This window comes from Oncorhynchus tshawytscha, linkage group LG13, assembly GCF_018296145.1.
Source record: "Oncorhynchus tshawytscha isolate Ot180627B linkage group LG13, Otsh_v2.0, whole genome shotgun sequence".
Lineage (NCBI taxonomy): Eukaryota > Metazoa > Chordata > Actinopteri > Salmoniformes > Salmonidae > Oncorhynchus > Oncorhynchus tshawytscha.
In genome coordinates, this window is record NC_056441.1 from 75,285,783 (window position 1) to 75,310,635 (window position 24,853).

At 44.2% G+C, this 24,853-nt stretch overlaps 1 protein-coding gene across 3 annotated transcripts; it reads left to right on the top strand.

Moving 5' to 3' along the window:
• The first annotated feature begins 254 nt into the window (after window positions 1-254).
• ngef (neuronal guanine nucleotide exchange factor) lies at window positions 255-23,812 on the top strand. Of its 3 annotated transcripts, XM_024443220.2 has the most exons (17): window positions 255-276; window positions 963-1,062; window positions 1,841-2,129; window positions 13,599-13,713; window positions 14,100-14,459; window positions 15,110-15,186; window positions 16,765-17,000; window positions 17,145-17,305; window positions 17,504-17,656; window positions 18,266-18,395; window positions 18,519-18,593; window positions 19,835-19,924; window positions 20,151-20,314; window positions 20,443-20,601; window positions 20,744-20,823; window positions 22,145-22,249; window positions 22,375-23,812. In XM_024443220.2, exons 3-17 carry the CDS (start codon window positions 1,928-1,930, stop codon window positions 22,632-22,634), a joined length of 2,367 nt encoding a protein of 788 aa, XP_024298988.1. In that variant the 5' UTR covers window positions 255-276; window positions 963-1,062; window positions 1,841-1,927; the 3' UTR covers window positions 22,635-23,812. The 3 variants fall into 3 exon arrangements, with proteins under 3 accessions (XP_024298988.1, XP_024298987.1, XP_024298990.1); XM_024443219.2 differs by lacking the exon at window positions 255-276 and having other exon boundaries at window positions 301-1,062; window positions 1,800-2,129; XM_024443222.2 differs by lacking the exons at window positions 255-276; window positions 963-1,062; window positions 1,841-2,129 and adding an exon at window positions 9,407-9,475.
• The last annotated feature ends 1,041 nt before the right edge of the window (window positions 23,813-24,853 follow it).

Below are 24,853 nucleotides of genomic sequence, written 5' to 3' on the forward strand. Positions count from 1 at the left end.
TACTGTTCAGAAGTGTGTGGTCAATCATGGTTTACAACATTAGCTCCACATTTCTAAATCCTACTACATAACTCAGTACTTCTGGAAAAATAAATAAGAGCCTTCAAGTAGATCCTCCCTCAACCCCAAATCCCTTCCAAACACCCCGAACCCTGTCCAACCCAACAATAACCTTTGACCTCACAGAACAGCTCAATATGATTGGTTGGGTAGATCCAGTCAACAAAGCTGTGTGATTCACACAAACACACCCGTCTGAGGAGAGGAGTCAGTAGGGTGAGTCTGGAAAGTTGTGGTGACTGTGCCTTCCTAAATCCATCCCCATTGTTGTTTTGTTGATATGACGTGAGATTGTTTCTGTTATTATTGAGATGTCAAGAAGATCTCTGTGCCTTATTGTGCCTCTAATCTATTATTAGAAATTAGAATCTTTCTCAGTGACACAATAACTTTTGTGGTTGGAGGATCAAGACAGAAACAGATAGTTATTCCTGTGGCGTTCTGTATAAGACATGCAGCTTCAGAGAGCTTGTGTTGTTTCTCTGTCAGCCTTCCTTCCCCTATCTTTTGGATGTTGTGTAAATGTGTTTGACCCCCAGCCCCTTTCCGCCTGGTCTGATTAGAGGGAGGGAGTTTGATGGTTCGAGGCGAGCACTCTGCTCATACGAGGCCTCGCTGAGTCTCTTTCTCTGCATTATGTCATAATGGAGCCCTGGAATAGTATCTTCTGCTGCTGCGTGGAGAAATACAGAGCGAACTTTGAACTCTATTGGTCAGCTGCCTGGAGATAAGGAAGGTAGCGGGGAACGGGTTTAGAGAGGCCGCCACACGACAAGCAGGACAACACGCGACACGTCAGCTGGAGACACAGTTCTGTACCACACCGGAGGACCGACAGGAGAACTGGCAGGTGTACTGGCTTTTAGTGTGTTCTCTGATGTGCGACAATAACCCCTATACAGGAGAATACATGGTATACACCACTTGGGAAAACATTGAAGATCTTGAGAGGAGGGATATAAAGAAAAGTCCTAAAGGAGGGATCAGTGTTCCCTGGCACAGGTAAGTGGCTTTTCTGGTTCTCCAGAGCACAGAAGAGCAGAGCAGAGACAGTCAGACATGCAGGTGAGGCCAGGCAGACAGTCAGACATGCAGGTGAGGCCAGGCTAGGCTCTGGAATGTCTTTCAGCAGGCCAAATAAACACAGTACAGCAGTGGTATTCAAAGTCGGGGTCTGCAGAGGTGTTGCCAAAATAAAATACAAATTAAGAGTACAGGTCATTGTATGGGACAATATAAAAACGTTTTTGAGAAAGAGATTTAGATAAATGTATTTATTGGTTTCTTTTCATTTTGATAAGAGATGAAAATGTAATGAATCGAAAGTTATTTGTTGATTTAAAAATCGAAATGTACTGATTTTAAAGTTGTCATTGTATTTGGGGTGGGGTTATAAGAAATTATTGCGAGAAAATAAAATGGAGTTGCAAAACTTTGAATACTTCTGGGCGAGAATAGTAGATAGTGGGAGAAAGAAAGAGAGGGCGGGTTATACACAGAATCATTTCAGCTTAAGGAGAGAGGGGGCTGACTCTGATTGGCTCCATGGGTAACTAACACTCCTGCCCCAAAGGCAGGGGAAGGGGAGAGAGAGAGAGAGAGAGAGAGAGAGCTACGGGCCTCAGTGTGCCATGCAGTCGCTAATCTATGTGAGAATGAGCCCTGAAGTGTGTGCTGTGTTGTTGTGTTGCCTCACCGGGACTTGAGATTGACAGGGATGGATTTGCTCCTTGATTCAGGCTAATGTTTGATGGATTCTACGCTCTCCTCTGCCCTGAAGCCAAACCCTACAGGAACAACCCCACAGTCCCGGATCTGAGAACAGTAGTGGGACACACACCCCAAACGGAGCTTGGAGCCCATTGTCATGGCAATGACGGCCCTGTTCAGGGGCAAATGGGGTCAAAAGTCACAGGAGCCCCCTGAGAAGCGGCCCGCAGCGCCGGTGCACTCCAGAAATCACGAGGAGGATGAGGAGGATGACAGGGTCATCGCCCCCATCCGCAGGAACTCCCGTTTCTACCGTTCCATGAGGAAGAAGAGGCTGGCCGCGTCAGAACAACCTGAAAGTAAGAATAGAATACACCCCTCTTCCCTTCCGCTCAGAATTTCACCAAGAGTCTGTATCTTTTGTATGCTACAGTGGAGAGTCACATTAAGAGAGTCACACTACAGTGTTTGAGAATACATGAACTAATTCAGTTTGAAAATACCTGGGATTTAGGTAGCATGGAATGCTGATAATCGTTGTCTACAGCAGTTTTAGGAAAGTTCTGAAGTTTGTCTCCATCTAATTTCATGTAAGGCCCTAATTCTAGAGTTTAAAGCTGAGCTGGTTGGTTAACTGGATCTCTTTAGCAGTGGTGGAAAAATTATCCAATTTTCATACATTGAGGAAAGATGCCTTAATGGAATCTGACTCAAATAAAGTGAAAGCCACCCAGTAAAATACTACTTGAGTGAAAGTCTGAAAGTGTTTGGTTTTAAATATACTTAAGTATCAAAAATGAAATGAATTGCTAAAATACACTACATGACCAAAAATATGTGGACACCTGCTCATGGAACATCTCATTCCAAAATCATGGGCATTAATATGGAGTTGGTCCCTCCTTTGCTGCAATAACAGCCTCCACTCACCTGTGAAGGCGTTCCCCTAGATGTTGAAACATTTCTGTGGGGACTTGCCTCCATTCAGCCACAACTGATGTTGAGCGATTGGGCCTGACTCTTAGTCTGCATTCCAATTCATCACAAAGGTGTTTGATGGGGTTGAGGTCAGGGCTCTGTGCCTCAAGTTCCTCAACACCGATTGGCATTGCGCATGGTGATCTTAGGCTTGGGTGCAGCTGCTCGGCTATGGAAACCCACTTCATGAAGCTCCCGACGAACAGTTATTGTGCTTACGTTGCTTCCAGAGTCAGTTTGGAACAGTAGTGAGTGTTGCAACCGGGGACAGATGATTTTTATGCACTATGCGGTTCAGCACTCGGCAGTACCATTCTGTGAGCTTGTGTGGCCTACCACGCGGGAGAGCCGTTGTTGCTCCTACACGTTTCCACTTCACAATAACAGGACTGGGGCAGCTCTAGCAGGGCATAAATTTGGTGAACTGACTTGTTGGAAAGGTGGCATCATATGACGGTGCCACGTTGAAAGTCACTGAGCTCTTCAGTAAGGCCATTCAACTGCACATGTTTGTCCATGGAGATTGCATGGCTGTTTGCTCGATTTTATACACCAGTCAGCAACGGTGTGGCTTAAATAGCCGAATACACTAATTTGAAGGGGTATCCACATACTTTTGTGTATATGTAGTGTATACTGAAACATCAACAGTAATAGGTTCAATCATTTCAAATTCCTTATATTAAAGGAATACTTAGAGATTCTGGCAATGAAACCCAGTTTCTACTTCCCCAGAGTCAAATGAACTCCTGGATACCATTTTTATGTCTCTTCATCCAGTATGAAGGGAGTTAGAGGTATTCGCGAGCCAATGCAAACTGGTGTTAGGGCAATGACTGGAAGTCTATGATATTTTCTACAGTAGCATGCTAGCAGTTACCATACACTTCCAGTCATTGCGATATATAGATACCATAGACTTCCAGTCAATGTGCTAATGCTAAACTCAGCAAAAAAAGGAACGTTGTCTCACTGTCAACTGTGTTTATTTTCAGCAAACTTAACACGTGTAAATATTTGTAAGAACCTAACAAGATTCAACAACTGAGACATAATAGTGAACAAGTTCCACAGACATGTGACTAACAGAAATGGAATAATGTGTCCCTGAACAAAGGGGTTGGTCAAAATCAAAGGTAACAGTCAGTATCTGGTGTGGCCACCAGCTGCATTAAGTACTGCAGGGCATCTCCTTCTCATGGACTGCACCAGATTTGCCAGTTCTTGCTGTCAGATGTTACCCCACTCTTCCACCAAGGCACCTGCAAGTTCCCGGACATTTGCAAGTCATCACCCTCTGATCCAACAGGTCAATGGGATTGAGATCCGGGCTCTTCACTGGCAATGGAAGAACACTGGCAATCCTATCCTGCAGGAAATCACACACAAAACAAGCAGTATGGCTGGTGGCATTGTCATGCTGGAGGGTCATGTCAGGATGAGCCTGCAGGAAGGGTACTACATGAGGGAGGAGGATGTCTTTCCTGTATTACACAGTGTTGAGATTACCTGCAATGACAACAAGCTCAGTCTGATGATGCTGTGACACACCGCCCCCAGACCATGACGGACCCTCCACCTCCAAATCGATCCCACTCCAGAGTACAGGTCTCGGTGTAAACGCGAATCCAACCATCACCCATGGTGAGACAAAACCGCGACTCGTCAGTGAAGAGCACTTTTTGCCAGTCCTGTCTGGTCCAGCGACGATGGGTTTGTGCCCATAGGCAACATTGTTGCCGGTGATGTCTGGTGTCACACCTGCCTTACAACAGGCCTACAAGCCCTCAGTCCAGCCTCTCTCAGCTTATTGCAGACAGTCTGAGCACTGATGGAGGGATTGTGCGTTCCTGGTATAACTAGGGCAGTTGTTGTTGCCAACCTTTACCTGTCCCGCAGGTGTGATGTTCGGATGTACCAATCCTGTGCAGGAGATGTTACATGTGGTCTACCACTGTGAGGACAATCAGCTGTCTGTCCTGTCTCCCTCTAGTGCTGTCTTAGATGTTGCAATTGCAATGTATTGCCCTGGCTACATCTGCAGTCCTCATGCCTCCTTGCAGCTTGCCTAAGGCATGTACACGCAGATGAGCAGGGACCCTGGGCATATTTATTTAGGTGTTTTTCAGAGTCTGTACAAAGGCCTCTTTAGTGTCCTAAGTTTTCATAACTGTGACCTTAATTGCCTACCGTCTGTAAGCTGTTAGTGTCTTAATGACTGTTCCACAGGTGCATGTTCATTAATTGTTCATGGTTCATTGGACAAGCATGGGAAACAGTGTTTAAACCATTTACAATGAAGATCTGTGAAGTTATTTGGATTTTTATGAATTATCTTTGAAAGACAGGGTCCTGAAAAAGGGACGTTTGTTAGCAACTTCCCTCAAACTGCACACAGATACAAAAATTGTATCCACAAATTCATCTGACTCTGGGGAAGTAGATAAAGGGCTTAATTTCCAAAATCCTGAAGTATCACTTTAAGCAAACCAGATGGCATGATTTTTAAAATTTACAGATAACGAGGGGCGCAAACACACATAATTTAATAGACATAATTTACAAACTAAGCATTTGTGTTTAATGAGTCCGCCAGATCAGAGGCAGTAAGGATGACCAGAGATGTTCTCTTGATAACTGTGTGAATTGGAAAATATTCCTATCCTGCTAAGCAATCGGAATGTAAGGAGTACTTTTGCGTGTCAGGGAAAATGTATGGAGTAAAAAGTACTTTATTTTCTTTAGGAATGTGGTTAAAGTTAAAGTTGTCAAAAATAGACATAGTTGTTATTCTTTGGTGTTCCATAGACCACAGAACAGGAGCGGTTGTATTGTTCTACAGAGAACACAGGCTTGATGGTAGGCCGGTCCTGAGCGCTAATGAAACCAGAGGAACCGGTTCCAATGTTTTAAAATATGTGTGATGCCTGTTCTTCTAGCCACCCACCTTTAACCTCCAGCCTGCAAGCTTCATATAGCCTGAGGCTGGGGAGGAGAGCTACCACCACTGAAATACACCTTTCCCACTGGGCAAAAAATGGTTAAATCAATGTTTTCACGTAATTACAATGTGATGACATTGAATCAACTTGGAATTTTAATTTAATTTTACTAGGCAAGTCAGTTAAGAACAAATTCTTATTTTCAATGACGGCCTAGGAACAGTGGGTTAACTGCCTGTTCAGGGGCAGAACGACAGATTTGTACCTTGTCAGCTCGGGGTTTCGAACTTGCAACCTTTCGGTTACTAGTCCAACGCTCTAACCACTAGGCTACCCTGCCGCCCCGTTGGAAAACTGATTGTATTTGCAAAAAGTCATCAACAAGGGAATTTCCTTTTCTATTAACTTAAATTCAATAACAGGGTGACCTTTTTTGTTGATTTCACGTTGAATTCAAGTTAAATTCACATTAGTTGACAACTCAACATTTAGTACATACCATAATATATTGCTATTGACAACAAAGTATTCAGATACCTAATGTGTAGGCCAATGGACAATGAACTGTGTGACTACACTAGGGCATTCTATGGCAGTATTGTATGAACTGTGTGACTACACTAGGGCATTCTATGGCAGTATTGTATGAACTGTGTGACTACACTAGTACATTCTGTGGCAGTATTGTATGAACTGTGTGACTACACTAGTGCATTCTATGGCAGTATTGTATGAACTGTGTGACTACACTAGTGCATTCTATGGCAGTATTGTATGAACTGTGTGACTACACTAGTGCATTCTGTGGCAGTATTGTATGAACTGTGTGACTACACTAGTGCATTCTGTGGCAGTATTGTATGAACTGTGTGACTACACTAGTGCATTCTGTGGCAGTATTGTATGAACTGTGTGACTACACTAGGGCATTTTATGGCAGTATTGTATGCTGTTTTTATTTCAACCATCCCCCTATTTTTGTTTATTACCCCAAATAAAGGTGACACCTGTACATGGTGCAGGTTTCCAGGAATAGACACAGACCGCTAATTTCTGTAGGACTCTTTCCTGGTCCCTGGTAGACTTTGCCCAGCCTGTGGGATAGGCTTTTAGGGTGTGAGGGAAATTGCTTTATTTATGACCAGTTAGGTCAGGAGAGTCAGGTGCCCTAGTTAAACAAGAGTACGTTGTAAAACATATGGGACCATTCTAAAATAGGATGAGAAGAGGTGCTACTCTTAGATGACGTAAGCATCAAAAACTGTAACCGTTGATATTTAATTCTTGGAGGATTTGAGTCCTTTGAGATGAAGTCAAACCATTATTCAACCTCTAGTCAAAGCTGGTTACGATTTTCACTTTGGGGATAATCTTATCTCTGTCCAAGTGCTCTTATTATGGGAGTTGTATAACAATTGTTGTTGAACTTTTTCATTCCCAATACGCTATCAAAACAGTCTTGAATCTACAGGAATGATGTACAGTAATGGCTGGATGAGTTTAGAAAGCTAGGTTGATGTTTGTGTAAGCGACCTACATGTTGGTTAGTAAGGAGCTTGTTGTGGATGATCTTACAGTACTGGGACAGCTGCACTTTTAGTGCCGGATTGTGGATGTGTTTTTTTCTGTATGTTGCTATGAACAAGTGCTGTGGGTGCCCTTTTATGGGACTGGACTGGCTGTTCCATGGCTACTGAGGTGTGTGTGGGACTGGACTGGCTGTTTTGTGGTGTTAGGTTCTAATTATCAGAGTAAGAACTCAATGGACACGATGAACGCTCAAACCAAGTTTATTCTTCCCAAAGGATCGAACAGCTGGACAGAAAACGTCATATTCACACAAGCACTGATATTTAACCTTTTCTCCTCTGCTGAGTCTCCTCCTACACATCTGAACAGCCAATGCATCTCTGTTGCTAGACAGAACCTTAGTGATATCTGTTCTTCCTCACTTCATCTGACCTGACCTCTGCCCCAAAGTGCTCACTCCTCCCCAACTCATGGCTGTCATGGTGACTGGTACCAGTGTCTCTTCTCCTCCCAGATGATCCCTCCAATTGGATCCCTGATGGCTAATAACAACATATCCTGACATAATGTAAATGTTACACATTACCCCCTCTCCTTCAGTGACATGAATAAGTATATTTCATATTCTCAGAACCCAACAGTAGCTACTGAAGTCTGTGTGTGGGGGACTAGACTGTCTGTTTCCTAGCTACTGAGGTCTGTGTGTGTGTGGGGGACTAGACTGGCTGTTTCCTAGCTACTGAGGTGTGTGGGGGACTAGACTGGCTGTTTCCTAGCTACTGAGGTGTGTGGGGACTAGACTGGCTGTTTCCTAGCTACTGAGGTGTGTGGGGGACTAGACTGGCTGTTTCCTAGCTATTTAGGTGTGTGGGGGACTGGACTGGCAGTTTCCTAGCTACTGAGGTCTGTGTGTGTGTGGGGGACTGGACTGGCTGTTTCCTAGCTACTGAGGTGTGTGTGTGTGTGTGTGTGTGTGTGTGTGTGTGTGTGTGTGTGTGTGTGTGTGTGTGTGGGGGACTGGACTGGCTGTTTCATAGCTACTGAGGTGTGTGTGGGACTGGACTGGCTGTTTCATAGCTACTGAGGTGTGTGGAGGACTGGACTGGCTGTTTCCTAGCTACTGAGGTCTGTGTGTGTGTGGGGAACTGGACTGGCTGTTTCCTAGCTACTGAGGTCTGTGTGTGTGTGTGGGACTGGACTGGCTGTTTCATAGCTACTGAGGTGTGTGTGTGTGTGTGTGTGTGTGTGGGACTGGACTGGCTGATTCCTAGCTACTAATGTGTGTGTGGGACTGGACTGGCTGTTTCCTAGTTACTGAGGTGTGTGTGTGGGGGGAACTGACTGGCTGTTTTCCTAGTTACTGAGGTGTGTGGGGGACTAGACTGGCTGTTTCCTAGCTACTGAGGTGTGTGGGGACTAGACTGGCTGTTTCCTAGCTATTTAGGTGTGTGGGGACTGGACTGGCAGTTTCCTAGCTACTGAGGTCTGTGTGTGTGTGGGGGGACTGGACTGGCTGTTTTCCTAGCTACTGAGGTCTGTGTGTGTGTGGGGGACTAGACTGGCTGTTTTCCTAGCTACTGAGGTGTGTGGGGGACTAGACTGGCTGTTTCCTAGCTATTTAGGTGTGTGGGGGACTGGACTGGCAGTTTCCTAGCTACTGAGGTCTGTGTGTGTGGGGGACTGGACTGGCTGTTTCCTAGCTACTGAGGTGTGTGTGTGTGTGTGTGTGTGTGTGTGTGTGTGTGTGTGTGTGTGTGTGTGTGTGTGTGGGACTGGACTGGCTGTTTCATAGCTACTGAGGTGTGTGTGGGACTGGACTGGCTGTTTCATAGCTACTGAGGTGTGTGGAGGACTGGACTGGCTGTTTCCTAGCTACTGAGGTCTGTGTGTGTGTGGGGAACTGGACTGGCTGTTTCCTAGCTACTGAGGTCTGTGTGTGTGTGTGGGACTGGACTGGCTGTTTCATAGCTACTGAGGTGTGTGTGTGTGTGTGTGTGTGTGTGTGGGACTGGACTGGCTGATTCCTAGCTACTAATGTGTGTGTGGGACTGGACTGGCTGTTTCCTAGTTACTGAGGTGTGTGTGTGTGGGGGAACTAGACTGGCTGTTTTCCTAGCTATTCCGTTTGTTTTGTTGCAAACTCCAGGATCGGACCCACTCTTTCCGTGGACTACACTTCTTGTGGCCTTTCTCCGCTGGAGATCTGTTGGCCGATTGGATTGTCTGACTGACTGACTACAACCTTTTTGTATACGGTATGTCATTTGTTTTGATGTGATGTATACGGTGATGATTATGTAGTTAGTTGTAGTTGAGGACTTAGTAAGAGTTGATATGCTTTAAAGTTCTGTGGTAAAATAATTGTTATATTGATTGTATGATTAATACTGGGTTTACGCTACACTTGAATGAACGGACAAACATTGCGTGACAAAGGTCACTTGCGTTCCCTGAACTCCTTTACCGGGCTGGACTCTTTAGGCCGGAGGTACAGAACATTTCTGGAGGAACCAGAACTCATTGTGATATTATTATTATTATTATATGTGTGTGTAATCATTGATGTTGCTAATACAACCTACGCAAAAATTATATAGTTGTTTTTGAAGTTCTTTCCAATGTTTTAAGGGTTTATGAAAAGTTTATTTCCATCTTGACTTTTACGTAAGTCTTTTGTATTGGTGTAGACTTGACGGACCAGATGGGACTCATTCCCTCCCAAACCAAAAGGAGAAACCAATGTTTTCTCTGGTAGGCACAACCTACCTGGCACCCCTATAAATAATAACCTCAAGTCAAAACTGTTACTGTGTGTGTGTGACTGGACTGGCTGTTTCCTAGCTACTGAGGTCTGTGTGTGTGGGGGAACTAGACTGGCTGTTTCCTAGCTACTGAGGTCTGTGTGTGTGGGGGGAACTAGACTGGCTGTTTCCTAGCTACTGAGGTCTGTGTGTGTGGGGGAACTAGACTGGCTGTTTCCTAGCTACCGAGGTCTGTGTGTGTGGGGGGAACTAGACTGGCTGTTTCCTAGCTACCGAGGTCTGTGTGTGTGGGGAACTAGACTGGCTGTTTCCTAGCTACTGAGGTCTGTGTGTGTGTGGGGGGAACTAGACTGGCTGTTTCCTAGCTACTGAGGTCTGTGTGTGTGTGTGTGTGACTGGACTGGCTGTTTCCTAGTTACTGAGGTGTGTGTGGGACTAGACTGGCTGTTTCCTAGTTACTGACGTCTGTGTGTGACTGGACTGGCTGTTTCCTAGCTACTGAGGTGTGTGTGGGACTGGGCGGCTGTTTCCTAGCTACTGAGGTGTGTGTGTTGTGACGGCCCTGAATTTTTCTGAACGTCTCAGTGCTTCTCCTTCCAATAGGGCGCTTCCCCTTCAATTCCCAATTAAATAGTGCTTCTCCTTCCAATAGGGCGCTTTCCCTTTAATTCCCAATTAAATAGCCAGCATCAGCTGCTCAAAAAGGGGGTTGTGATGGAGACGTGAATGAGGATGTGTTCAGCGCTCAGTCCCGAAAGTCTCTATTCCGTTTGTTTTGTTGCAGTTATACGTGTGTTTTGTAGCCCAATAGAGTTTACCCAGGATCGGACCCACTCTTTCCGTGGACTACACTTCTTCGTGGCCTTTCTCCGCTGGAGATCTGTTGGCCGATTGGATTGTCTGACTGACTGACTACAACCTTTTTGTATACGGTATTTCATTTGTTTTGATGTGATGTATACGGTGATGATTATGTAGTTAGTTGTAGTTGAGGACTTAGTAAGAGTTGATACGCTTTAAAGTTCTGTGGTAAAATAATTGTTATATTGATTGTATGATTAATACTGGGTTTACGCTACACTTGAATGAACGGACAAACATTGCGTGACAAAGGTCACTTGCGTTCCCTGAACTCCTTTACCGGGCTGGACTCTTTAGGCCGGAGGTACAGAACATTTCTGGAGGAACCAGAACTCATTGTGATATTATTATTGTGTGTGTAATCATTGATGTTGCTAATACAACCCACGCAAAAGAATATAGTTGTTTTTGAAGTTCTTCCAATGTTTTAATGGTTTATGAAAAGTTTATTTCCATCTTGACTTTTACGTAAGTCTTTTGTATTGGTGTAGACTTGACGGACCAGATGGGACTCATTCCCTCCCAAACCAAAAGGAGAAACCAATGTTTTCTCTGGTAGGCACAACCTACCTGGCACCCCTACAAATAATAACCTCAAGTCAAAACCGTTACTGTGTGTGGGACTGGACTGGCTGTTTCCTAGCTACTGAGGTGTGTGTGTGTGTGACAGGACTGGCTGTTTCATAGCTACTGAGGTGTGTGTGTGTGTGGGACTGGACTGGCTGTTTCATAGCTACTGAGGTGAAGTTACTGCCAGGTAAATCTATGATGTTGAAATGCCTATTTACTCTGTTCCATCTGACTGCGCAATCCACTGTCTCATCAGCCCAGCCAGGCAATTTATATACTAGATCTACACTAAAGTGTCTAGACATTACCTCGGTTTAAAAAAAAAAATTTAGACAAGCATTTGGTTTTCAACATTGGAGATTTGTAATTACCTTGCTGGCTGTCTCTGATATTTGCAACTTTGTTTCAATATTGAAATTCGATCTCCAGCTGCTCATTAACTCATTGTTAAGGGCCCCAATATCACTAGACCATAGATTAAACAAACCCAAACACATCTATTTGTGTTTATTATTCTGTTATTCTCTCTACACTGTTAGGCGTGACTGTGTTAGCCAAAGTTGGCTGGCTAGCAAGCAAGGGATAAGAACGTTACCAACCATCATGGCAACGGAACATTTTAGAATGAACGACTGGGTCGCGTCCATAGATTTAGAACAAAAAAACGTAATGACTGAGTTGCCTCTGGCAACCGATAGAACGAATGACAAGCTGGCTTGTGTACCAATCATTGATTTGTGTCTGGACTATATCTCATGTAAGTATGAATAAGTTCATACAGATTTAAATGAAAATATGTCAATCATTATTTGAACATGTTGGTAACCCGTTGTATAAAAGTTATATATTGGTTTGGTTACCGGTCCAAGGCGAACCCGTGCCAATATATCCTCCAAACACCGGCTTCTCGGGCATATTCACTTAGCTAGAACAACATGTGCCTTTGCCCTCTGGTCTTAGATCAGCAGAAAGAGGTGGCACTTAACTGATGCATATCATTCATGACTTAATCGGTGGGTGCATAGAACTTCTGTTACAACAATAACCTGGAACATATGGAAGCAATTGACCCCAAATAAGCAGGAGGTAATGTCAGAAAAGGGGAATTTGAAGACGAGCTATCCAGATTGGTCCATGCAATCTGAGGTCCTTGGATAGTCACTTTCTCATTAAAATGTACATTTTTAAATGGTTAAAGGAAGGGTTTAGGGTAGGGACATCCCAAGGATCCTGGATAACACTGACCTATCAAGCTCTTTCATGTCAGTGAAGGTTAGATGGATCAAAGAACAGGAGGTACCTTGGCCACTGGAGTGTTGAGAAAGTTCAAACTGTATGCCCATTGGCCAGAATCTTACAACGCTATCCCATCTCCCTACTCGATTTACCTGATTCCCTTAATCCTTTAAGTGTTGACATTGATAGTCTGCCAAGCATATACTCTTCTGAGGAGTTCTTGGTTATTATTATGGTCTGTCTGAGTCAGCAACCAGGAAGTAGAGGATTCAGCTAGCTAAGGATGAGTTTTCTGACCAAAAATGCTGCCACCCCCAAAGTCCAATGTGTTTGACCTCATGTACCACATTCAAAATATATTGTCCTTTGTTTTAGTTGTATAGACAATAGTTGACATCTCAATGTCTCTTTTGTTAAATTGGATTCACACAGCTGTTTATCAAGAGCTTATAGCTGACTAAATCAAATTTCACTGTATGAGTGTTCTCATGAGATAATCACTCACTTAACACACTCACTTAACACACCCACTTGGTGTCAGTTTGCCAGAGGAAAATCAGGTCTGAACGGTGTTAGTCAGTGGTGCAGCAGATTTTATAGAACCAGAATGGAGCTGCTAGGCAAACAGTGCCATTGTTTTTCAATCACTAAGTAGACTAGTTCAGCACTGAGAGGAAAACCCAGTTATTCACGTGTCCCAGTGTACAGTAATCCGCTGAAAACACTCTCTCTCAATCCAACTCAGGAGGCTCTCCTAGCAACACATTATTCCATCTAAAGGAGGTTTCAAAGTCATGACCACCTGCCAATCAGCCCTGTACTCACTGTGTGTGTGTGTTTTAATATAGAGGTAGAGCTCCTCTATTTTCCTTGTCTTCCACTCACTGTTTCCTCTTTGCTCACACCCCTTTCCCTTAATTAAGGATTATCTTCTCTCTTCCTCTTTCAGGCCCTGCAGTCTCTCTGAGGCCTGGCCCAGAGCCCAGCCCAGCCAGCAGGTCAGGCAGCAGCACCCTCAGTGTCCCTGATCTCCAGAAACCTCCCCTATCTCCCCGGGCACGACGGTGAGCCTCGCCATAAGCCAGGCCAGACTGATTCAAACCCAGACACTCACACGCAGACACACTCAAACTGAGAAGCAACCAATTTATCATTGTATTTTATGAGCTGCCTTTCCATTGAGTGAGATATGAGCCTAGCGCAAGCTGCACTGCTCTTTATCCCATATATTGTGTCAAGGAAAATCTGTTTTCTGAGTGTTACAGTTAAATTCACATTTGAGTCATTTAGCAGATGCTCTTATTTAGAGCAACTTAAAGTAGTGAGTACATACATTTTCATACTTTTTTGTTACTGTAATAGTTAGTTATATTTGCCTCATCTTCAAGTAGAGATCTCTTTTACTTATTGTTATTGCAGCTGCTTATTACTGTGTGCCTGTTGTATGTAGTATGCCAACATCTCCTCGTCCACTCCATTCTGGAACTGTGTTGCCAAGCAACGGGGAGCCCAGGAGCCCACACATACTTTCTAGCGGGGCTTCTTCCCCTCTTTGGATGAGGAGCGGAGAAGGAGGGAGGAAGAGCGCAGATGCTTCTCCAGCTAGCGGTCAGTGTGGAGGGGGTTCCACTTCCTTCTCCTCTGTTTCTAGCGCTCTGTTGTATCGGACACATGGCATGCACGCACACACTGAAGACATGGAGAGCCTCTCAGAACGCACCGCCGCCTGCTCTGTACGGGAGCCCGGAGGGGGGACACAGTCACCGCAACCAGCGGAAGAGGGGGTCGACGTAGAGGGAGTCAAACTCAGGTAAAAAGATGGGGAGAAGAACTGTTGGGTTCTGCAAGTGGTACTTACGTGGTAATTGATTAGTGAAAGTGCAGTATGTTGCAGGTTTATTTCTGTGTAATAATAATATGAAGAGGTGCTCAGTGAAGTACTAAAACAGTATGCAGTGTGGAGATAAACTTGTAGTCTTTTTTTTTTGTGTGACTGTAGAATGAGAGGAAGTGGGAGTTGCAGCATTTCTGTACCTTCTATCAAATTCATATTGGTAGCAAAAAGAAGTCCCTGGGCTCTGGTTTAAATCTTGGGGCATGTATATATGCCTCATTTTATGTGAATCTTCTTTTTAAAATGCATATTATTGATTTTGAGGAAGGAATCTCACATAGAAGGAATGTCTGTGGGAACAAGGATCTATTGGTAGCCTGTTGAGATATGAATATCTAACATTTCTCATGCAGTGTCAGGAGACCATGCATAATGAACAGATGGTTTTTGGACAATGTGAAATGAAGTGCTCTCAATCTGACTCTCATAGACCTCCAGATGCTCCAATGATTGTCCTCGAATTGTTGTAAATTATAGGATGAACAGTGCTTTGCCGTTTGACGTCAAAGCATCTCCTTGCTCATCTCATCTTTATTTTTCTCTCTTTCTCTACTCGGGTTGGTGAGCAATGGGGAAAGAAAGGGCTCAACACCATTGAAAATAGAATCCATCTGCTACAGTCTCAACATTGTCAAGAACATTGGTGAGAAAAATGTAGCCAGTAGAACTGTCAATTACATGCAAGCTGGAGGCAACATATGTATTCCACCCACAGCACTTCAACCTCCAGAGCTGCTGCTGCACCGACATAATGATATTCTCTGTTCCACCACACACACATGCGCAGATGGTAATACACACAAGCACATTCAGGTACACACATGAATGCAGGTATAGAGCACACACACATACTGCTGTTAACAACATATCTATCCTATGACATTTCCTTAAAAATAACAAGATTTCCCTGAAGTTGCATCCATCTATCACTTAAAACTTCAATGTGCATCTGTCAAGGTTGAAGATTAAGTGTAGTGTGTGGTGGGGCTCTGTTCTCTGTACTTACAGTAATAGGTATAGATGAGTTCAGAGCAAGGTTAAAGGTCAGGTGCTGCACCTGTTCTGTATGTGTAAATAAAAGGATGTCCTTTGAAAGGATGCATTAATAGAAGAACTCAGGCGAAAGTGCTTATTGTCAACATGTTGGTTTAAGTGTCTCTTTCTCCTCAATCTTACCCTCTCTCTCAATCTCTCACTCTGACTGTCTTTATAGCCCTCTTTTCTCTCCCTCTCTTATATAAGTGTCAATTCCAGACGCCCACCTACAATAGGTTAGCATTTGAATCTGACTAAGGGGGCGTATCCAACTGTTTCCTGCTTTTCAACATCACCTTAACCTCTGTAGGGTGAGAGGACAGAACACACTCACACATGCATGTGTGTGTGCGCGCACACACACAGTGCCAATGTTCTCCTCCGCAACTAACCACCCTGCTTATCAATGTGCAAATATCCAGCCCTCTTTCACCTGAAACTGGCTGAGGGAAAGGTAGAAGACTGATAGAGAAATGTGAAGTCAGTCAGCCACTGGTGGCCTGCCAATATGCAAAGGAGATGAGATCCATTCTTTCAAAGGAGATGAGATCCATTCTTTCAAAGGAGATGAGATCCATTCTTTCAAAGGAGATGAGATCCATTCCTTCAAAGGAGATGAGATCCATTCTTTCAAAGGAGATGAGATCCATTCCTTCAAAGGAGATGAGATCCATTCCTTCAAAGGAGATGAGATCCATTCCTTCAAAGGAGATGAGATCCATTCCTTCAAAGGAGATGAGATCCATTCCTTCAAAGGAGATGAGATCCATTCTTTCAAAGGAGATGAGATCCATTCTTTCAAAGGAGATGAGATCCATTCTTTCAAAGGAGATGAGATCCATTCTTTCAAAGGAGATGAGATCCATTCCTTCAAAGGAGATGAGATCCATTCTTTCAAAGGAGATGAGATCCATTCCTTCCAAATTGACTATACACATAAATATAAAGGGAACATTTTAGTTCTAGGTCACAGGTGTCAATGTAAAGACACCAAAGTGTAGTTGTGAGTTATAAGTTTTATTCCCCCATGGGCCACATATGCTGTGATGTGGCTTCAGACTAAAGTGTCTGCTAAATAACCCTAATAATATAATATTGTTATCAAACAAACATGACCATGTGCTCAGACTCATGTTGTCTTCCTTCTGTCTTTTTTCTTTCTATTTTGTCCCTTTTTTCCCTCCAGCCTTCCTGTACCAGGAGTACCGGGACACATCCAAGCAGCAGGAGATCGAGCAGCGACGGCAGCAGGAAGGGTTGACCTATGGGGTCAGCGCGGGGTTAGGGGTGACGTCCCCACCAGCCCTGCAGCTGCAGTTGAGGAACAACTCCCGCTCTCTGAGTCTGTGGCAGAACCTGGAGGTTGTGCAGCAGAGCGGCCTACTCACGCAGCTACTGCAGAGAGAGATCATCATACAAGAGGTGTGAGGTCAAAGGTCATACAGGGAAGGGCTGTACAGCAGAGAGAGAGGTGAAAGGTTATACTGTAGGGTAAAAGTTCAGAGAGGTCTTACGTGAACGGTAAGTGAATGCCTTCTTGACCTGTGTCCTCTCTCTCTTCTCTAGGCCATGTTTGAGCTGGTAACCTCAGAGGCGTCCTACTACAAGAGTCTGGAGGTGCTGGAGACCCACTTCCTGAAGAACCCTGTGCTGGTCAACACACTCAGCCAATCAGACATGCACTTCCTGTTCTCCAACATTGAGGAGGTGATGAAGGCCAGTGAGAGGTAAGAGGAGTGTTTGTGTGTGACTAATCAACCCCCCCATCCTCTGCAATATTTGATTACTGACTCCATTAAGCTTTCTGAAAGTAAAAAGCAAACAAGTCCTTAATCATCTTTCATTCCATATCATACTGTAATAGTACAGTGACATTTATTCAACTGTCCACTGTTGATGATGTCATACTATACATCCTTCCCTAGGTTCCTGATGGACCTGGAGAACCGCATCGAACAGTCCCTCCAGATCTCAGAGGTGTGTGACATCGTCCATCACCACGCCGTCAAGCACTTCCACGTCTTTATCACCTACGTCATCAACCAGGTGTATCAGGAGAAGAACTACCGACGCATTCTGTGGGTACCCCTCCAACTAATGTCTACAGTAGTACCATATGTTGTATAACCTCTCTGTGCAGTAGTACAATAGATGGAGTTGTGGTTGGTATGGCAGCTGTGCCAAACTGTTGACCACAGATCATTATTTTCAATTTAGAATTGACAGTGGAGTAAGACTATCTACGTGATTTATGCGCAGTAGACCTATGTACTGTATGTGTACTGACTGAATAAAATGAAGGTCTGTGAGTTGTATGACAGAATAACACATGACTTTCAGCACAGTGGTAAGTGGCTGTCCATCGTAGTGACTGAACAGAACAAATCCTTAAGAAACCTTGAGCTGTGGCTATGATAACAACAGAACACCTCCACATTGAATAACATTTTGTTCACCTGTCAAAAGTTTGGAGACACCTACTCATTCAAGGGCTTTTCTTTATTTTTACTATTTTCTACATTGTAGAACAATAGTGAAGACATCAAAACTATGAAATAACACCATATGGGATCATGTAGTAACCAAAAAAAAGCGTTAAACAAATCAAAACATATTTGAGATTCTTCTGCCTGTGTTTTGTGTTGGCTGTCTTTGTGGTGGTTTGAACATGCCTGTGTTTTGTCCAGACAGGGAAATCAGTTATTCCGCGAGGCCATGGCTCAGCTGGAGAACCATCCGTGTGTCCGAGGCCTGTCCTTCACATCCTTCCTCATCCTCCCCTTCCAGAGGATCACACGACTCAAAATGCTGGTCCAGGTAAACATGGCGGTTCTTTAAAAGTTAATAATAGTTGTGATAATGCTTTACAGTGTGCTAACATATTGCAGTATTCAGGATGTAGGTATTGCTTTGAACTTCTGATGCTGTGTTTGCTTGCAGAACATTCTGAAGAAGGCAGAGGAGAATTCAGAGATTGAGGCTAATGCTATCAAGGCTCACCAGCAGCTGGAGCAGGTACAGTAGGGAGGAGTGCTGACTTTGCTTGGGTCCAGTACTGACGCAGGTACAGTAACAGTACCAGACCATTTTACAGTACCAAACCAGTCTGGGAGAGATGAAAGCGTGCTGGATTGGGTTCAGTACTGGCCTAAACGTGTTGGAGGAAGTAGTGCTGGTGGTGATGTCATGGTGTTGAGTGTTACATCAGAAAACAATCATCGCCGTTCATCATTTTGAGAAGACTTAGTCTTGTCACGCCACTCTATGCTTTGTATGGAATGATGACTGTCATGAGGTTAATTGTCGTCGTCACAAACAAAGGAATGTGGTTTTAATTGGAGCATAGCCTCTACATAGGGTTTGGGCTCTGAAACAGGTTCAGCACCCATTCCTTTGGACTCACGTTTTGCATACATTATTTGCTTCCCAGTAATGTTCTGTTAAAAAGATTCTCTGGTACTTTTGTAGACATTTTTGCCAGTAGTTCTGAAAGTAGCACCCACGAGCCAGAAGTGGTGCCCGAAAATGTAGTACTACGTCACGTATGTGCAGACATGGCGCCGCTTAGCTTCCGGTAAACAGTCGCTTTCAAACTAGGGAATTTGTGGCTAATTGAGGTAAGACAGTAAATCTGTTTATAGATTATGCATGTTTGTACAATGGCATTGTTGAATACTCCTTTCTGATTGGCTTGAGGGGCATTCTAGAGTACCCATTATGTCCCTATAACGCATGGTATAGTTGCACGTCAGAATTCAATGGTTATATTTCATTTTTACATGTTTGTTTGAGCTGCTGTTGAATTCGATTTTCATAATAGCATGCTAGGACTGATGATTTGGTTAGCGAAACTAGCAAGTCTATTTGGTTACCACGGCAACTACTGTAGCTATCTAATAAACTTGCTAGATACTTCAGTGGGTGTTGAACAGATTTATACTGGCAAATTAACATATTTCTAGTGGCAAATGTGTTCAATTATAGCCATGGTATTAAAGGGATAATCAACTCGGGGTTCCACTCCGTTAGCGAGTCTTGGAAAACCTTCCATGTCATTCATTATTTTCCATAGAACACATAGCCCCTCATTGATTATCCCTTACATAAACTACACATTGACACATCCAGCCCAAAGCGGGAGGTTTAAAAAATGTTTAGTCGCCAAAGTTCCGGAGCATGTCTTTAACTGACAATATTCAATTCCAAGGGAGCCTTGGGATGTGTTCCTTATAATGGTTTGTTTGTGTGCATGTCAGATTGTGAAGGAGTGCAACGAGGGTGTGAGGAAGATGAGTCGTACAGAGGAACTCATCAGCATTGAGAAAACACTGGAGTTCAAGTCTAAGGTACCTGCAGTTACACTGCCAGACTGGCACAAACAGACTTAGTCAAAGGTTATCTATCGCAGTTAGGTTCATTGTCTGTTCGAATCCTATAAGGAGGTTGATGGACCAAAAATGTTTTGCATTTCAAATATAAAAACTATTGTAAAAAAAAAAAAAAAGTTCTCCATGATTTATAATAACCCTGAGTTGAACTCTGACCTTGTGAACTGTGACCCTTTCCCTCCAGTCAGTGCCGGTGATCTCTCACTCCCGCTGGCTGCTGAAGAAGGGTGAGGTGCAGCAGATGGCTGGGCCCAAGAGCACTAGGACCATGCGGAGCAAGAAGCTCCACCACCCTGTCTACCTGTTCCTCTTCAACAACCTGCTGCTCATCACCAAGCGCAACTCCAGGTCAGACCCACGGCACATTATTTTGTATACAGGCAGTTTCGAAGTATACTACCTGCCAAACTGCCCTGTGCTCTCAGCAGGCTTTGTTTATTTACATATATATATGGATATGTATATGTGTGTGTCAGTGGTGAGAAGTACCAGGTGCTGGACTCGAGCACGCGGGCCATGCTGAGAACTGAGGACCTGGAAGACCAGGGTCAGATGCTGGCCAATGTGTTCAACCTGAAACTCCTGGAGAACCAGGAGGAGAGGCCTGTCAACTACATGCTCAAGACCTCCAGCATGTGAGTGACTACAGCTAACAGTATTTTATATATATGTGTGTCTTAAGACCCCTCGGTACCTAGTGTTGTACTCTGTACAGTATTTCTCTGTCATTGTTTATAACGGATCAATCTCCCATGTGTTCCTGTGTGCTTCTGCCAGGAGTGATAAGCTGCGGTGGATATGTGCTCTCACGCCAAATCGCCGCACACGATTCATGTCCACCAGTGCCCATCAACCAGGTGAGAAGTACACAAAGATGACACACACCAACTCAGAGATGACATCCACTACTCACAGCTGAACTCTTAGGTACCAAATACCAGGTGGTACATGCACTACATGACCAAAAGTATGTGGACACCTGCTCGTCGAACATCTCATTCCAAAATCATGGGCATTAATATGGAGTTGGTCCCGCCTCTGCTGCTATAACAGCCTCTACTCTTCTGGGAAGGATTTCCACTAGATGTTGGAACATTGCTGCGGGGAATTGCTTCCATTCAGCCACAATATTATTATTGATATTGGATGATTAGGCCGGGCTCGCAGTCAGCGTTCCAATTCATCTCAAAGGTGTTTGATGGGGTTGAGGTCAGGGCTCTGTGCAGGCCAATCAAGTTCTTCCACACCAAGCTCAACAAACCATTTCTGTATGGACCTCGCTTTGTGCACAGGGACGTTGTCATGCTGAAACAGGAAAGGGCCTTCTCCAAACTGTTGCCACAAAGTTGGAAGCACAGATTCATCTAGAATGTCATTGTATGCTGTTGAGTTTAGATTTCTCTTCACTGGAACTAAGGGGCCTAGCCCGAACCGTGAAACCGCCCCAGACCATTATTCCTCATCCATCAAACTTTACAGTTGGCACTATGCATTGGGGCAGGTAGCGTTGTCGTAGCATCTGCCAAACCCAGATTTGTCTGTCGGACGGCCAGATGGTGAAGCGTGATTCATCACTCCAGAGAATGTGTTTCCACTGCTCCAGATTCCAATGGAGGTGAGCTTTACACCACTCCAGCTGATGCTTGGTATTGCGCATGGTGATCTTAGGCTTGTGCTCGGCCATGGAAACCTATTTCCTCCCGACGAACAGTTCTTGTGCTGATGTTGCTTCCAGAGGCAGTTTGAAACCCGATAGTGAGTGTTGCAACTGAGGACAGACTATGCACTCGGCAGTCCCGTTCTGTGGGCTTGTGTGGCCTACCACTTCGCGGCTGAGCCGTTGTTGCTCCTAAACGTTTCCACTTCACAATAACAGCGTAGTTGACCGGGGAAGCCCTAGCAGGGAAGAAATTTGACGAACTGACTTGTTGGAAAGATGGCATCCTATGACGGTGCCATGTTGAAAGTCACTGAGCTCTTCAGTAAGACCATTCTACTGCCAATGTTTGTCTATGGAGATTGCATGGATGTGTCCTCTATTTTATAAACCTGTCAGCAACTGATGTGGTTGAAAAAGCCAAATACACTAATTGAAGCGGTGTCCACATACTTTTGTGTATATAGTGTATGCTATTAATGTGCCTGTGTGTGTGTGTGTGTGTGTGTGTGTGCGGTCAGCTTCTCCCCAGGTCCAGTGTATTCAGTCGTACTCTTCTCAGGAGCCAGATGAGCTGTCCATTGAGATGGCTGACTTGCTGAACATCCTGGAGAGGACAGACGATGGTGAGACCAGACAACATATCTCCTGGGAGATGTTATTACTAGGACCTCTACTGTAGATTCACCAGGCTGCCTGTTATTTAATATCTCTCTCTCTCCTCTCTCTTTTTCCTCTATCACCCCCTCAGGCTGGATGATGGGTGAGAGGCTCCATGATGGAGAGAGGGGCTGGTTCCCCTGTCGGGTGGTAGAAGAGATCCAGAACCAGGAAGTGCGGGCCCAGAACCTCAGGGAGTGCCAGAGGATCCACCTGGCCCATGGAGGGGGTGCTTCCTCAGGGGCCAGACTGGGCTCCAGGGGGGCCAGACGCACCCCCAAAACACCCAAAGTCTCCAACTTCTTCGGTACCTGGACTGACCAGTCAGAGGAGGAGCAGGGAAGCACATAATATTCCACTCTGAAAGTGATTGGTTGGAACCCCCTGGCAGTAATCTTTACTGGGCCACATGGATCAAATGAAAGAGATCATGTGATTTCAGCATGGGATTGCATTGGAGGAAAGTGATGCAATGACATTATTTCCTGTTAACTGTTTCCCCTTCTCCGGTGGTTTTACTGTGCCAGGGTTTAGGGTCCCAGGCTGCAGGTTTTAGGGTTCCAGGCTCCCATGATCAGAGCACTTCTTCCATAACTCAAACACTGTGTGTCTTCCACTACTTCCAGTGGAACGATTCAGTACTAACAGTCTAACTGAAACAAGGCTCCGGTGGAACAGGAGCTATGCATCTGATGGGAGAAGATAACCACAGAAACAGTTCTCAAGGGGATGTGAATGTATCGTAACCTTGCCTCAGCTGCATGGGTGTGATTTTGTTCTTTCATTTTTTTTTTTGAAGCACCTTTGCTTGAGAGTTAAATCCCCCAGAACAATGGCTTGGCGATCCACCCTTTTGTAAAGAGCAACTCCTCTATTGAAACCATTCAAGAAGCAAGTTTTAAAAACAGGCGAGCAGCATTGAATGTAAATTATCCATGAATGATTCTGTATAGTAAATAGAACAATCACATGACTGGGCGCTCAGTATTGGGCTGGAGGCGAAGACTAGCACTACAGAATCACAGGCCTTGCTTACACAGTGGACGTGTTCTGGGGGTCAGTTCCCTCGCCAATACTGATATGCCACTTACACATCACGCACGCGCACACACAAAAACACTTGGGGGAAATCCAGCACAACCTGTCCAACACCAAAAACCCTCCAGACACGTGGTCCTGAAGCATCTGCACAGAATGTGCCAGCACACTGACAGAACTGCAATGGCATGCGAGTGACAACACGTGTGTGTATGAGTACAGTATGTGTATATATTGTAAGCCTTGAATGTTCAATATGTGATGAAATAATTACTCAATAATTGTGTCATTTCATTATGCAAGAAGTAATTTATTGTTAATAAAAATTTAATGTGAAATTCAAATGGACATTATTTGTGTTTAACTGTTTCGACTGGTATTTAGCCCACGTGTTGAGCACTGTTTTTAGGTGTATCTCTGAATGACTTCCTTCCTGGTAATGTGGAGAAATGTTTTACCCTGAATAAAGGTTATCAGGTGGTGAATCAGAACCTTGTCTTCCTGACACTATTAATGTTTAACATACTATTGAGCATTACTATGACTTATTAATGTATAATAAGGTGGCAGGTAGCCTAGTGCAGCCAGACACAACCCAGTCCGTGGAGGAATATTTGTCTTGAATATCATTGGGTTTTTTGTTGTCCGCGGCATATTTGACTAAAATAAATAGGCAAATTTGACGTAGGCCTATTTGCGCTGAACTATGAATGCTGCAGTCTAGGATAAAGATGGGATATATTTTGAACCGAGGCTGCAGTAAACAAATTGTGTTGCCATTGTGATGGTGCTTTGCTGGTGACACTCAGGCATTTATTTAGAATTCAAGTCACAGTGATACGCCATCCCGTCTGGTTTGCGCTTAGTGGGACTATCATTTGTTTTTCAACAGGACAATGACCCAACACACCTCCAGGTTGTAAGGACTATTTGACCAAGAAGGAGAGCGATAGAGTGCTGCATCAGATGACCTGGCCTCCACAATCACCTGATCACAACCCAATTGGGATGAGTTGGACCACAGAGTGAAGGAAAAGCAGCCAACAAGGGCTAAACATATATGGGAACTCCTTCAAGACTGTTAGAAAAGCACTCATGAAGCTGGTTGTGAGAATGCCAAATAGTGTGCAAAGCTGTCATCAAGGCAAAGGGTGGCTACTACTGAAGAATCTCAAATATAAAATATATTTTTTGATTTGTTTAACACTTTTTTGCTTACAACATGATTCCATATCTGTTATTTCATAGTTTTCATGTCTTCACTATTATTCTACAATCTAGTAATTAGTACATATAAAGAAAAACCCTTGAATGAGTTGGTGTGTCCAGACTTTTTACTGGTACTGTATATATTTATATATTGAGCCCCACCTGTTTAGATTTTTTTTAGCTAAACAGGTGGGGCTCAAAACAGGTGGCTCTGCCCCACCTGACCTGAATGACGGTTCGCCACTGACTGCACCTATCTGGTTAATGTGGCAAATAAAACATATATGCTTTTAGAGATTAAGACTTGTAATTCAATGGGGATT